At 38.2% G+C, this 15,210-nt stretch overlaps 1 protein-coding gene and 1 pseudogene across 9 annotated transcripts in view; one reads left to right on the forward strand and one right to left on the reverse strand.

Annotated features, from left to right (window-relative positions):
• DOCK7 (dedicator of cytokinesis 7) overlaps positions 1–15,210 on the forward strand; it is a 268,792-nt gene that overhangs the window by 228,556 nt on the left and 25,026 nt on the right. For 4 of the 9 annotated variants that reach the window (XM_070078382.2, XM_070078385.2, XM_089300546.1 and 1 more), the window contains 4 exons: positions 3,492–3,684; positions 5,783–5,926; positions 7,468–7,599; positions 9,113–9,127. In XM_070078382.2, the coding sequence (XP_069934483.1) occupies positions 3,492–3,684; positions 5,783–5,926; positions 7,468–7,599; positions 9,113–9,127 (484 nt within the window). Of the gene's footprint in view, positions 1–3,491; positions 3,685–5,782; positions 5,927–7,467; positions 7,600–9,072; positions 9,128–15,210 lie in introns of all 9 variants that reach the window. The other 5 variants (XM_089300543.1, XM_089300544.1, XM_089300545.1 and 2 more) reach the window with 2 other exon arrangements.
• Positions 993–1,339, reverse strand: LOC108177720 (UPF0729 protein C18orf32 homolog pseudogene; annotated as a pseudogene).

Genomic DNA, 15,210 nt, shown 5'->3' on the forward strand with positions numbered 1-15,210 from the left:
TCATCTTCCTGCTCATGCACCGCCTAGCAGCAAGTGATAGCTAAAGTGGTTGAGTCCCTGCTGCTCTCATGGGAGACCTGTGTTAAGTCGTAGTCCCCCAGCTTTGGCCTAATCCAGCCCTGGCTAGTGAAGGCATTTGGAGAGTCCACCAGCAAATGAAAGACATCTTTCTGTCTCTACCTTTCAAGTAATGTAAAATTAAATTTTAAACCGTTTTAAAAATCAGTCTTTTAAGAAGAAAATATTACATGGATATTTTACCATAATATTAATTATACTGATTTTAAATATACTTATGCTTAAAAGATAAAATTTCTAGGGGCACATTTGAGAAATATCTAATTCCTGTTGTATCTCAAAATATACAGTAGTAAAACTTAAGAATTATTCTTTGCTGCCTGTTGTGTTTTTTTGTTTTTTGTTTTTTGCTGGCACAAACTTTCTATTTATTTATATTATTAAAAGTGCAATAGTAGGAATGAAATCTATGTTAATGGAAAAGGAACTCAGGAATGAGGTCATTAAATATAACTAAGTACATTTTAAATATAAATACCACATGGCCGGCACCGCAGCTCACTAGGCTAATCCTCCGCCTTGCGGCGCTGGCACACCGGGTTCTAGTCCCGGTCGGGGCGCCGGATTCTGTCCCGGTTGCCCCTCTTCCAGGCCAGCCCTCTGCTGTGGCCAGGGAGTGCAGTGGAGGATGGCCCAAGTGCTTGGGCCCTGCACCCCATGGGAGACCAGGAAAAGCACCTGGCTCCTGCCATTGGATCAGCGTGGTGCGCTGTCCGCAGCGCGCCGGCCGCGGCGGCCATTGGAGGGTGAACCAACGGCAAAGGAAGACCTTTCTCTCTGTCTCTCTCTCTCTCTCTCACTGTCTACTCTGCCTGTCAAAAAAAAAAAAATATATATATATAAATACCACATATCCCCTGATTGGTACCAGGGAAATACCGAAACCAGCCTGAGTTCTGGTCTCAGAGAACAAGTCAGAGACAATCTTGAAGAAAGTGCTTCATATCATCACGTCCATTTTTGAAACAACTGAGATCCCCGGGGAAAGTCATTTCAGTTTTTTCTTTTTATCAGGGATTTCTGTTGGTCCTTTTGTTGGTAATCCATTTGTATCTGTGCCCTTACAATCCACTCTCCCTTTATCATTGGATTCTTGCACAGCTTTTCTGGGCCATATGTGGCTAACAAAAGGAGAAATCAGAGGGTATATGTATGGCTCCAAGAATTTTGTGTAGATCCAGAGCAGAATCGGAATAATAATACAAGGAATGTACACCATTGTCCCAGGCTTGAGCTCTTCAACTGTGAGGGCACAGGCAGGCCGCAGGCCGGGCTGCTGGGTTCCAGAGAGGGCTCTGCAGGCTGCATTACAGCCAGTCAAGCCTCCGAAAGAGCTGCGGGATGGCCGCAACAGAACCCAGTCTCGGCCCCAGCTTCCGGCACCTGCCCGGGTGCCGCCAGCCCAGCTCACCCCTCTTTTTTTTTTGTTTTAAGATTTATTTATTTATTTGAAAGTCAGAATTACACAGAGAAAGAAGGAGAGGCAGAGAGGCAGAGAGAGAGGGGGGGGGGGGGGGTCTTCCGTCCGCTGGTTCACTCCCCAATTGGCTGCAACAGCCAGAGCTGCACCAGGCTGAAACCAGGAGCCAGGATCTTCTTCTAGGTCTCCCACATGGGTGCAGGGGCCCAAAGACTTGAGCCATCTTCTACTGCTTTCCCAGGCCATAGCAGAGCGCTGGATTGGAAGTGGAGCAGCCAGGTCTCGAACTGGCGCCCTTATGAGATGCCGGCACTGCAGGCGACGGCTTTACCCTCTATGCCACAGCATAGCCAGCCTCTGCTACGTGTTCTTTACACAATTTTGCAGTTGGTTAAAGGCAAAAATAAAATAATTTTATCCTCTTTAAAACAAAGGTGATGTGATGAAACTACCTTTTATGAATCCATTTTTCGGAGCCAGTGTTATGGCATAATGGATTAAGCCTCTACCAGCAAAGCCAGCATCCCATATAGGCACCCATTCAAGTCCCCGCTGCTCCATTTCCAATCCAGCTCCCTGCTAATATGCTTGGAAAAGTAGCAGAAGATGGCCCAAATCCTTGGGCCCTTGCACCAACCCCGGAGACCTAGAAGAAGCTTCTGGCTCCTGTCTTTGGCCTGGCCCAGCCCTTGCATTGTGGCTATTTGAGGAGTGAACCAGAGCATAGAAGATATCTCTCTGTCTCTGTAACTCTTTCAAATAAATAAATCTTTTAAAAAATAATAAATAAATGTGTTTTTCGTTGATTTATAAACCTTTATATTTGTGTAACAAACACATACTTTTCTGGATTGTTTCCTTAGTGACCATATTTTAATATGGCATAAATCTTTTTGTTCCCTTTAAGATTATATTATCTGCCGGCGCCGCGGCTCACTAGGCTAATCCTCCGCCTTGCGGCGCCGGCACACCAGGTTCTAGTCCCGGTTGGGGCACCGGATTCTGTCCTGGTTGCCCCTCTTCCAGGCCAGCTCTCTGCTGTGGCCAGGGAGTGCAGTGGAGGATGGCCCAGGTGCTTGGGCCCTGCACCCCATGGGAGACCAGGAAAAGCACCTGGCTCCTGGCTCCTGCCATCGGATCAGCGCGGTGCCCCGGCCGCAGCGCGCCGGCCGCGGTGGCCATTGGAGGGTGAACCAGTGGCAAAGGAAGACCTTTCTCTCTGTCTCTCTCTCTCACTGTCCACTCTGCCTGTCAAAAAAATAAAAAATAAAAAAAATAAAGATTATATTATCTATTCCATGGGCTAGTTATTTCTCTAAGCATATACAACATTTTCATTCCACTTAAAAACTGTCTGTTGTTGTTACTATGTTTTAAAGTTTTTTTCTTAAGATGTATTTATTTGAAAGGCAGAATTACAGAGAAAGGACAAATAGATCTTCCATCCACTGGTTCACTCCCCCAGAAGGCCGCAATGGCCAGGGATGGGCCAGGCCAAAGACAGGAAAAAGGAGCTTCATCCTAATCTCCCTCATGGGTGCAGGAGTCCAAGGACTTGAGCCATCTTCTGCTGCTTCCCCAGGCACATTAACTGGATGGGATGTGGAGCAGCCAGGACTCGAACCAGCACCCATATGGGATGCTGGCATTGCAGGCAGCAGCTTAACCCTCTTCACCTCAATGCCAGCCCCTTAAACGTTTATTTTTATTTGTTTGAAAGGCAGAGTTACAGGGGGAAGGGGGCGAGAGAGAAGGAGGGAGGGAGAGATCTTCTGCTGCTCTCCCAGGCACATTAGCAGGGAGCTGAATTGGAAGTGGAACAGTCAGGTCTTGTACTGGTGCCCATATGGGATGCCACACCGCTGGCCCCTTAAAAACTGTCTTAATAGGTTGTATGCGGTACCAGACAGATTAAACTCCAAACAAGCTGTCTGAACTCCCCTCCCGGCTTAAGAAGCATATGCTAATTAAGAAGAATTTCTGTTCTGATTAGAATTGCCAAGGGTTACCAGACCTCTCCAGATTTGCGATTAACCTGGTTGCAGAACATGGCTGGCAAACACTCAGAGCGCAGCAATCACGCTGAAGCTGCACAGTGCCTCGTCCACTCAGCAGCACTCGTGGCTGAGTATCTGAGCATGCTGGAGGACCGGAAATACCTCCCTGTGGGATGCGTAACATTTCAGGTAGGCGTCTGCCAGATACACATTCAGTCAAGGTGTGACGTTTTTTGGTTTCGACTCTCTCACTAATGTTTAGATTATTTATCTGTAAGGAAAGCACAAACACTTAAGGTGATGCTTCACAAGGTAAATTACTATTTCACCTTTGTTGTCATTAATGCATTTTAAGTTCTCATAAATCCATTTTTAATTCTCTTTCCACAGTTTCTTACTTCTGATTTATCGGTACTGTGTATATTTATTATCTTTGCCTTTACTGCTTTGCAATCAGTCACAGATTTTAGCACCTTTGAAACTGTTATACTCAAAATATGAAAAATCAGAATTCAGTAGAAACTTTTAATTGGCACTTATTTGATACACTAGAAAACCCACGTTCTGTTTTCCTTGTAGAAAATATACTAATACCATGACTCTCAGGTGATATTTTATCTATCAGGAGTATATAACTCTGACCCACTAGTCGAATTATTTTGCTTACCAAGAGTCAGTTTTGCTTTGCTTTTCTTCAAAATCTGCAATGCCAGGTCTGGTATATTATAAAATTTAACAAAATATTGCCTTTTGATGATATCAGAATGCAGATAGAAAGTGACTGTTTCTATGAAAACTAAGTTGAATGTTTGGCAATTAACCAGTAAAGGTGAGTCTCCAAAGCAACTGCTCTTGAATTAACTTTGGACCAGACAAGTATAAAAGTTTAAGGGAAGAACTCCAGAAATCTATCATAATTTGATATTCTTTAAGTTCAAGTCTTCATTCTACTTTAAAGAAACAAAACTGGAAAGAAGGTTGTTTTATGGTTATTTAGTCAAAAGAAATTATATAGAACTATGATCTAGAGACCCATGCACAAAGAAAAGGCCTAAGACCTTTTTTAAAAGTTGCTAAGTGAGTGTACATCTACTGTAAATATTTAGGTTAAAATAAAATACTAAAGACATATGCTATTTCTTTTTTAGAAATAATGATAGATCTCATTCTACTAAGAAAGAAGTCATGTAGTATACCTGAGATTTGTGGGGTTTTTGTTTTTAGCATTTTTTATGTATTTATTTATTTGAAAGGCAGGAAGGGTTATAGACAGAGAGGGAGTGAGACAGAAATCTTCCATCCACTAGTGCACTCCCCAAATGGCTGCAACGGACAGGACTGGGCCAGGCCAAAGCCATGAGTCTGGAACTCCATCCAGGATTCCCACATGGTCAGCCAGGGCCCAAGCACTTGGACCATCATTTTCTGCTGCTTTCCCAGGCACATTAACAGAGAGTTGGATTGGAAGCGGAGCAGCAGGACTTGAACCAGTGCCCAGATAGGATATTGGCATTGCAGGCAGCAGCTCAAGCTTTTGTACCTCAACACTGGGCCCTACCTGAAGTTTTATTATACTCGATGTGGAACTACCAAACCAAGAAGCCATTTTTGTACCTTAATTTCCCTTATAAACAGTTTTAAGAAGTTAAAAAGAAAGACTATTTAAATAGTCTCCTTGTATCCTATCATTTTTTTAGCCCATGATTTTTCTTAATTTTATTTCTTACAACTTTTTCTTAAATACTTATTTATTTATTTGAAAGAGCATCAGAGAAATAGACAGTGAGAGAGAAGGACCTTTTCCACGCCATAGTTGCCTCCCCAAATGGCTACAACAGTCAGGATTCAGGCAGACCAAAGCCAGGAGCCAGGAACTCCAATCTGGGTCTCCCACATGGGTGTCAGGGACCCAAGCACTTGGGCCATCTTCCGTTCTTTTCTCAGGCATATTAGCAAGAAGCTGGATCAGAAGTGGAGCAGCTCGAATTGACTGGCGAATATGAGATGCCAGCATCACAAACAGCAGCTTAACCTGCTGTGCCACAACACCAGCCCCATCGCATTATTATTTTTTTTTTTAAGGAAAAAGTTATTCAGCAATGGTGTTGTCATTTACTTGTCATCTTCAAATTATAGAAAGCTTGTGAAAATTTGCCTTTTACCTTTATTTCAACTTTCCTTTTTTTTCTAACTTAAGCTAATAGTTATATTTACTTCTTCACGCATGTTTTTTCATACTGAGAAATTAATTCCATTTCACAAACCTTTTCAATATTTTTTCTCCTAGAATATTTCATCTAATGTTTTAGAAGAATCTGCAGTCTCAGATGATGTAGTATCTCCAGATGAAGAAGGTATCTGCTCTGGAAAGTACTTTACTGAGTCAGGACTTGTGGGATTATTGGAACAAGCAGCCGCTTCTTTCTCTATGGTAGATCACTCTTATTCATTCTCTTTCTATAGTTTCATGCCTCTGAATTATCAGTGACATCAGTAGATTTTTTTTGTTTGTTTGTTTGTTTGTTTTGTTTTTTTGCCATATGACCCTGCTTGTCCTTTAAAATAGTTTTCTCCAAGTACCTTTAGATCTATATGGAAACAAACTTTTTTTCTGGATTCATCATTGCTTACTGTCACTGTCCCATGTTTTCACTTACTTGTTTATGAACCAGCACTTGATCTATGCAGATATGTTTTTTTTGTTTTGCTTTTTTTTGTTGTTGTTGTTCACAAAACTTTTGCCACCCACCACGTTCTAAAACTTTTATATTAAAAAATGAAATGAAACAGAACATCTCTTGGTGACTAACATTCCTGCTTGGATCATATATATATGTGTGTGTGTGTGTGTGTGTGTGTAAAATATGACTGCATAAATAGTGCTTGTCTATTGGGTGAAAGGGAGAATCTATTCATTATGTTGAGTATTGCCCTGGTGCCTGGAAAAGATATGGCCACTCATCCCATTGCATGTAGACTGAACTGCATTAGGTAGGTATTGGAAGCCAGGAACCTAGTTATCTGGAGCTTTATCAACCATATGCTGAATCGTTGCCTGACCACCCTACCATGCTAAACTCCAATCCTTGTTCCCTTCCATCTGTATGTAATTGAAACAATTAGATGGAGTCCAGATGGGGTATCTACTGGAGAAGAAAAAGATAATCAAAACCTGACTTACTTTCTTGAACAGTATTGATAGGGGCACCTTATCTGACCTTTGTGCTGTTTAGTATCCCAGCACCAAGGTTTAGGAGACACCAAGGTTCATGTTAGAGTAAGAGGGAAGATTGATGTAATAATGCAGTATTACCTTCCTGCTGCATTGAGATCATCTCAAGGCCTTACTCATCTTGCAATATATTGACTAAGGACATGGATTTTTTTAAAAAAATATTTATTTATTTACTTGAAAGTCAGAGTTACACAGAGAGAGAGAGAGAGACGAGGTCGGGGGGGGGGGTCTTCCATCTGATGGTTCACTCCCCAATTGGCTGCAACGGCCAGAGCTGCGCTGATGCAAGGCCAGGAGCCAGGAGCTTCTTCTGGGTCTCCTATGCAGGTGCAGGGGCCCAAGGACTTGACCCATCTTCTACTGCTTTCCCAGGCCATAGCAGAGAACTAGATCGGAAGTGGAGCAGCCGGGTCTCAACTGGTGCCCATATGGGATGCTGGCGCTTCAGGCCAGGGCGTTAAACTGCTGGACCACAGCGCCAGCCCCTCACACACATTACTTTTATAATTAGAATTGGACATTCTGCTGAAATCCATCCAGAGGAGATGATTTGTTGTGTAAAATTCTTTTGTTAAATCTTAATAAAATTAAAATTTCATAGTGTTTGTTTTTATGTCCTGCTGGAAAAGCTTCAGTGGTATTGTGTTAATGGAAATATTGTGAATATATAATTGTAATTATTTTACTTTCTTATTGGTATAAAAGAAAGCAATATCTTATAAATGTTATTTTTATAGGCTGGCATGTATGAAGCAGTTAATGAAGTTTACAAAGTACTTATCCCTATTCATGAAGCTAATCGTGATGCAAAGAAACTATCCACAATTCATGGTAAACTTCAAGAAGCATTCAGCAAAATTGTTCATCAGGTAATGATTCTGATTTCTAGCTTCAGAATAAACAGAGAAAACTGTCTAAAAGCATTAGTGTTGCTCTGTGCTGATGTCAAACTTGATTCCATGAAATGACTCTTTTAATCAAGTTAGAAATTAACAGTCACAATGATGGTTCCTGGCTAAAGCAAGTTTCATTAACAAAATATGAATTTGCCTAAAGTAAATGATGATCATCATAAACTTTACACACAAATTTTTTTTTTATTTTTTGGATTGTTACTAGTTAGCAAATTTTCTTAATTTTCACAATGTAGGCTATAATTGTAAATCTGTTTTTAAAATAATATCTTTTGCTGCCTAAAAAAGTTTTCATATTTAATTTTTATTAAATGAATGAAATCTTAATTAAATAACATTTGTAGTGACTGCAGCTTAACTTTGTTTTTCCTAGATATTTGCATTCATTTTTCTTGTGATATATTTCTAATATAAAAATAGCATTTAGCAAAAATAATGAATAAAATGGTAATCTTCTGTAATTTCATTATAATAGAATGATTTCAGTACTTGATCTTTATAGATCATTGTAGAATACACGTTTCAGGAAAAACAAGGATCAAATTATAATTGCTTTAAAATCACAGTAGGCAATTCGATTTGATTTCCTTGAAACTAAAGTCTTGTCTCCATCGGAATACTTGAAACACCCTAATGGGCCTCCCCTCCTCCAGTTTTCTGTTCCCTTCCTGTGCTCCCTTTGCTTTTCGCTGCTGCTGTTATCTAAGAAGTTGAAATATTGATTATCCACTTTTCTGCTCAGCACTAGTTCTACTGTATTTTCCATCAGCTTGATCTTTACTTTCTTGCTACAGGCTAATCTGTTCTGTTAGATATATTAAGATCATCTGAAAATAAAATAGGGCTGTAATCCTGGTAAGCTGGAATTTTATTGTGATCTACTAAAATAGTGAAATTGCAAAAGATTAGGTTTCATGTTCATTACAGGTGGGTCTTTTTATAATAAATTATACATATACCTTCAAAGGAATTTTATCCCAGCTGCTAGAGCTATAAGTCACAGAATATACACACAAGCCTTCAGACATGTAGAGTTAGTAGCCAAGAAACTTTCATTCATTTGTATCTGGCATTTGAACAAAATTGCAATTTGTATTCCAGTTTAACCTGGATACTATAATGAAGTACAGCTCACTTAGAGATTTAGATACATACATGAAACTAGCAGCTAGCTTTCTTTTCCCAAAATTTGTACTTTCACTTAGAAAGTACTTTGTACTTTTCACTTAAAAAAAGTATAACTTTTAAAAGGCAAAATTTCAGTACCTATGTTTTGAAAAAGCAACTTAGAAAATTATTGTAGATCTTGAATGAAAGAATATGCTATTTAACATATCTTATTGTCTTGTGTTTGTGGAGAAGATTTTATGGTATATGATACCTTAAGCTACTGAACTTCCTTTGGCCTTTTTTGTTCTTTTTAAACAGTTTTTTTATGACTTGCCCTTTTTTACTTTTTATTATACAGAGTACTGGCTGGGAGGTAGGTAATGTTTTAGTTAGTTAAAGACACTAATAGATTGATTTGATAAGATTTCTTTTGCCAATGCTTTACCCACATGTGCTAGCTGTGGGCATTCTGTTGCTATCTGCTATCAACTGAATTCATTAACCAAAGAAATTTTGTTAAAGTATTGAGTTATTTTTTAAGAAATTTATTATTAAGAGGTTGTGTGTGTGTAGGCAGTGCATGGAAATCCATATGTTACACTAATGAGATTCTTTGGTAAATGAGCCACTTTGCCATCACTTTAGTTTGTTTTTTATCCTTTGAAGCATTTCCTTCATCAACATTTATACACAGATTTCTTTTTTAACCATATTGTTTCACCTCATTTTACAGAGGTCGATTTATGTGTTATTGCTCAGAGGTATAAATAGAAAATACTACTTTTCACCCAATCTAAGATGCCATCAATTGTAAGACATTATTATGTCCTATGTGAATCTCTGTATATTAAACCAGGACATCTGTTGGAAGCCAACTGCAGAGATAATAAAATGTGGGTCAAAATATGTGCATCTTAGAAATGATGAAATACTGCATTTATTTGGTCTTGAATCACTTTACCTTGAGTATAATAAGCACTATTGAGGGAAGAAATTCACTTTTGTCATGTACATTTCATTGGGGGGAGAGAGAAAGAGATTAAGAGAACTTGAAATGTCATACCTCATATCCAAACAGTTTATAGCGTTCAATGAAGACTACATGTGCTTCCTTTTATGTAGTAGGTAGACTTGTGAAAAGTTACATACAAATCAAGTTTTATCTGAAAAATACCAGAGAGAATTTATTACCATTGTTTTAAATCTTTCTGCAAAGGAAAGAATTCTATAAAATATACCTAGTTTATTTTGATGAGGTAAAGCAAGATAATAATAAACCAGGTTTATTTAAAGCTAGGTCCATTTGTAAAGTTGTCTGCTTTGCCTATCACTTTTTAGTCAGGTTGACATTGAGTGAACAACCTATGCTTCCCTATTTGGTCTTGCATTGCAGTCCTTGTTTTGGGACCCAAATAGAAAACCTTAGCAATAAATGTTACTACCAAGTTCTTCCATTTCTGAAATAGTGCTCATCTTTTATTTTTCTCCAGATTAAGTCAGCACTTTTATATCTACCTTAATTCTCTAGATTAAATGTATATGATCTTATTGATAACCAAATTGTAATCCTTTATTTCTGTGGCTCAGTTAAGATATGTAGAGATTTGCCATGGTTATCTATAAAGGATTAAGTTCCTTATGGATTTCCCAACATGAAATAGAATTAGCTGAAAATTAGGCATGAAATATCAAAACCTCTGAGCAGTTTCTTACTACTCTGCTTGATGCTAAATCGACCCCTGAAAGGTATAATTTTCACTGGTTATGACATTAATATCATTGTGTCATCATGTTATTGCATGGTACAAGTTGCACAGACTTTATGTTCTTGTTTATATTCTTATCACTATCTTTACTGGACCTTTAGCTTTGTAGCTTCTAAATTTGTTGCACGTTTGTTTTTTGCTTTTCTCTCATTAAACCTAAATGGATGCTTGCATTTTACAAATGTGTTTGCTACCATTTACTGCTTATTTGTTTTGAAATTTCCCTAATTAAAATGCTTTCTGTTTTCTCTTCTCTCTTGCCCCTGGTTGCTGACCCTACTCCCTACTTTTACTATTGTCTGTTGTGGTAAGTTCCTATCTTGTGAATATTTTTCTTTATGACTGAAAACTTCAATAATTTCATTTTTTCTGAAAACTGTTTCCTAGCTAATTTCCTAGTATTCTCATAGAACTCTCACTGTATTGAAATCCAGTAAGGATAATTTATACATGGTTGAAAGGCTCATTGATTTGATAATTTACTCCTTGACTTATAAGAAAAACCCTGTGGGCTTAGATATTAGCAAAGTGTTGCATTTTGGGTTATGCTCTTTGATTTGGTACAAATTATTTGAGTTGGCAAAACTTTGTAGTAGACAGTATGTATATGAGTATGTATGTGTGTGTATATAAAAAATAACTCTAACACTGGATATTTAACAATCTGATAAAGTACTCACCATGCAAAATAACAAATCATGAACCCTTCATAACCATGTGGCTGTTATCTGCTCTGCCGGTTTCAGTTCCTTAAAGGCTGTTTAGTGTTCACTTTTATTTTTACTTTTCCCAATGTCCTTTTATTTTTCTTGAAATAATAAGGAATAAGTTTTGTCAATCACTTTTTTCTTATGATACATTTTTAATTATTTTTAGGAGAGAAGTGCTGAATGTCTTTGTGAAGATTATCACAGCCATCTCATACTTGGGGGATAAGACATAAAGTTATTTTTAAAAGATATATTTGTCCATTTGTTAGTGATCAATTTACACTCAAGGATACTAATACAAGTTTAGATTTTCCAGAAAAAATAACTCCAAAATATTAATAATATGACACTTTTTGCCATTTTTTTTGTTTTTAAATATTGCACATATTTCTTTAAAGAGAATAGCACTACCTTCATAGAAGATGGGATTAGCTTTGTTAAAGTAAAAACTCTATTGGATCACTGCAGAAATGTGGGTTACCCTAACTTTTAAGATTGAAGCATGCAAAATGACTGTCCTGACACTTCTCCCTGGACCAGATAGACATGAATACCAGTCAGTATTTTGACTTTGAGCTGCTCATAAATACTGGTCATAGTTCTGGGTCAGTGACTTCTGTTGAATGTTATGTTCTTTAATCCACATTAAAGCTGATTGAGGTAAAGTAACCCATCCAGGTGGAGCAGAACTAGAAACACCAAAGAATAATAAAGAGGAGAATAAGCCCTGAAAGAAGAAAATAAATAAAGAAAAGAAAAAAAAAACTCAAGAGGACAGAACATAGTTAAAAGAAGTAATTTTAGATATTATAGTGGGAAATGTGACACACCAAAGAAGTTAGGCCATTGTAGATGTGAAACATCTGTTACTTTAGTTAAGGAAAACACAATAAATGAAAAGAATCTTAATTTCCCTGGGAGGAGGTACTTCTAATAGGTAGTGACTCCCCAGTGATTAGTAAAGACACCTGATAAGATATGCCATACCATTGGTTTTGTTCATTCGCTGATGCTACTTTTGAGGGGAAAAGGATACTATAGATGGTATTAGACATGATTTCTTTTATCTGAACTAGAACATAATAATGGTCAGAATTAAAATTCTGATCAGAAATAGAGTAGGATGTATCTTAGAAGAATACATTTGGTAGGTAAACCACCAATCTGATTTTTATACTGAAGTATAGAGAAAGGATATGCAAACATGCAAGAAATTACTGTAAAGAATGATGCTGTAATAAGAAAGGCAAAACATATGGAGGGAGAAACTCAAGGTAATTCACAGGAATTCTCCAGGAGGACAACTCTAAGATCCTACTCATAATGTCCTGGTATTTATACTAGTATGTAGAATATAGGAAACATGTGGCTGATTTTTATAGAATTTTTTAAAGATTTCTTTGTTTAACATTTATTTGAAAGGCAGAATGACAGAAAAAGAGAGTCTTCCAGTCTGCTGGTTTATTCTGCAAATGGCATCAACAGCCAGGGCTGGGCAAGGCCATAAACAGGAGCCTGGAACTCCATCTAGGTCTCCCATGTAGGTGGAAGGGGCCCAAGTAGTTGGGCCATCTTCCACTGCTTTCCCAGGCACATTAGCAGGGAGCTGGATTAGAAGCAGAGCCAATTGGACTGGATACAGGATGCCATTGTTGCCAGCAGCTACTAAACCCAACGTGCCACAGTGCCAGCCCTGGGAATGAACTGCTTAATTAAGAGCTCAGATTCAGGTGTCAGATATATTGGAGTTTAACTCCCAGTTCTACCATTTACTAACAATGAGACCTCGGGGAAGTTACTTCTATAAAATGAGGTGACAGTAATGGCATCTATCTCATAGAGGCTTGTTACAAACAGGTAATGTGGTTAGCCAGCATCTAGCATATAGTAGTAAATACTCAAAAATTTTGCACAGTATTATTTTTGTTGTTGTTACTATGATTGTTAGCATCCATAAGTATTATCCTTACTATTACTTGAAATCCTAACATGAGATTTAGGTTAACATAATCCATAACATACCAGGTTCTCAAGTTGAAATCTATGACTAGAATGAACTGGTAAGTACAATTTAAAAAGAATGGATCTAATGAAAGGGAAGAGAGATGACCACGTGTGCAATACTGGTATGCCTATGTAGAAATCTGTTAACTTGAAGAAAGCATAGAGGAAAACAGCTGGATGAGGGTAAAAGAATTTAGAGAAGTGCTGATACTGTGGAAGCACAGCTTGCTCAACAGAATGTTTCTTGCTGGATAGAAATAACAAAACTAGAGGAGATTTAAGATATATTTGTCATAAGAGACTTCAACTATTTAGAGACATGGTAGGTGGATTTCTTCATTTGGGACACAGTTGCGTCTCCCAGGAGATATGAATGTGATGAGTGGAAATGCTAAGGGAGAATAAGCTGGAGCAGAGGAACGATGCAAAGTTCAGAATGCATTTGTAGCAGTAAAGGAAGGGGATGCTACAAAAACATGGACTGGATTAAGAGAAAGAAGACCGTTTTTTTTTTTTTTTTTTTTCCAATTAAGTGGGAAGCAGGTATCATTCTACATTCCAAAACTCTGAAGAAGAACTAAGAATGAATCAATGTGTTTCCTAAAGATGAGACTATGTGATTATACTTTCAAGAACTGGGTAGGACAAGTAGTCTTCCTCTCTAGCATCAGACTCTGCTACTCCCTCCCCCACTTCAGTGCACACACAGGCAAGCATTTTAAATTCTAGTAACCCCCATGGTTGCTTCTCTGACCACATCCCCTGCCATTCTCCCCCTCGTTCGCGCTGCTCCAGTCATAGGATTAACTTTGCTGGTTCTCAGAAACACCAGGCAGGCTCTTGCCTAGACCTCCAGTGATCCACATGAGTAACTCATACTTCCTTCCCATCTTTGCTCAGATGGCCTTCTTGGGGAGACCTACTCTGACCACCCTCTTTGTCTCTTTAGTTCACTGATTTATCGTAAATCTCTACAACAGTTTGCCCACACATAGTAGGATGTCCATAAGTACCTAGTTGAATGGCTTCCTTCACATAAATTCTATTTTCTGACTTTAACTTATTTTTCTCCCTCTCTTTTTGCTGGAATGTTTCTTCCTTCATCTTTTATCTACTTGGGCCAAATATATAATTTATTTTCTTTTCTTTCCACAAGGTTTTAATACATTTTTCATTTTTATTAACGTGATAATTGTACATATTCTTGGGATACAGTGTGATATTTCAAGACATTATATAGAGTGTGTGGCCAATTCTCTTGAGTCCTAGAAAAAAATGTATAAATCTAGAACCTCTACTGAGACTTGGTTTCAACAATATTTTTTTTCATTTTGATTGATTGATATATTTGACAGGTTGGTTCACTCCCCAAATGGCCACAATGGCCAAAGCTGGGCCCATCTGAAGCCTGGAACAAGGAGTTTCTTCTGGGTCTCCCAAATGGGTACGGGGGCCCAAGCATTTAGACCATCTTCCACTGCTTCCCCAGGCCATTAGCAGGGAGCTGGATTGGAAGAGGAACAGCAGGGACAATGAACCAGCACCCATGTGGGATACCAGTGCTGCAGGTGGAGGCCTAACCTACTATGTCAGAGTAGCAGTCCCATCTTTCCTTGCTTGATACTGCTTTTTATTATGGCATATATCCCTTCTTTATTATAGAAATTATTTGAACATGCTTTTTAGTTATTGAGAAACAAGTCTTGTTTAGTTTTATTTTCTTATTAAGGTAAATAGTGGCTAACAAAATAAGCATTCAGTATTTTTTTTCCTTGAACTGAATGTCAGTTTGAGAACAGACATATATTTATACGTATATTTAAATGTTTACGTATATATGTGTATATATAAGAGACTATTGAATTTTAAGCTGCATTAATAAAATTCAGTGTCCAGATGCAGGAAGGCAGTGAGCCCACTGAGATAGTCACCATTCAGATCACAACAGGAGTATTATGTCTGCTTCTGAGATACCA

The sequence above is a fragment of the Oryctolagus cuniculus genome, chromosome 7 (assembly GCF_051225735.1).
Source record: "Oryctolagus cuniculus isolate XC-2025 breed Fujian yellow rabbit chromosome 7, ASM5122573v1, whole genome shotgun sequence".
Lineage (NCBI taxonomy): Eukaryota > Metazoa > Chordata > Mammalia > Lagomorpha > Leporidae > Oryctolagus > Oryctolagus cuniculus.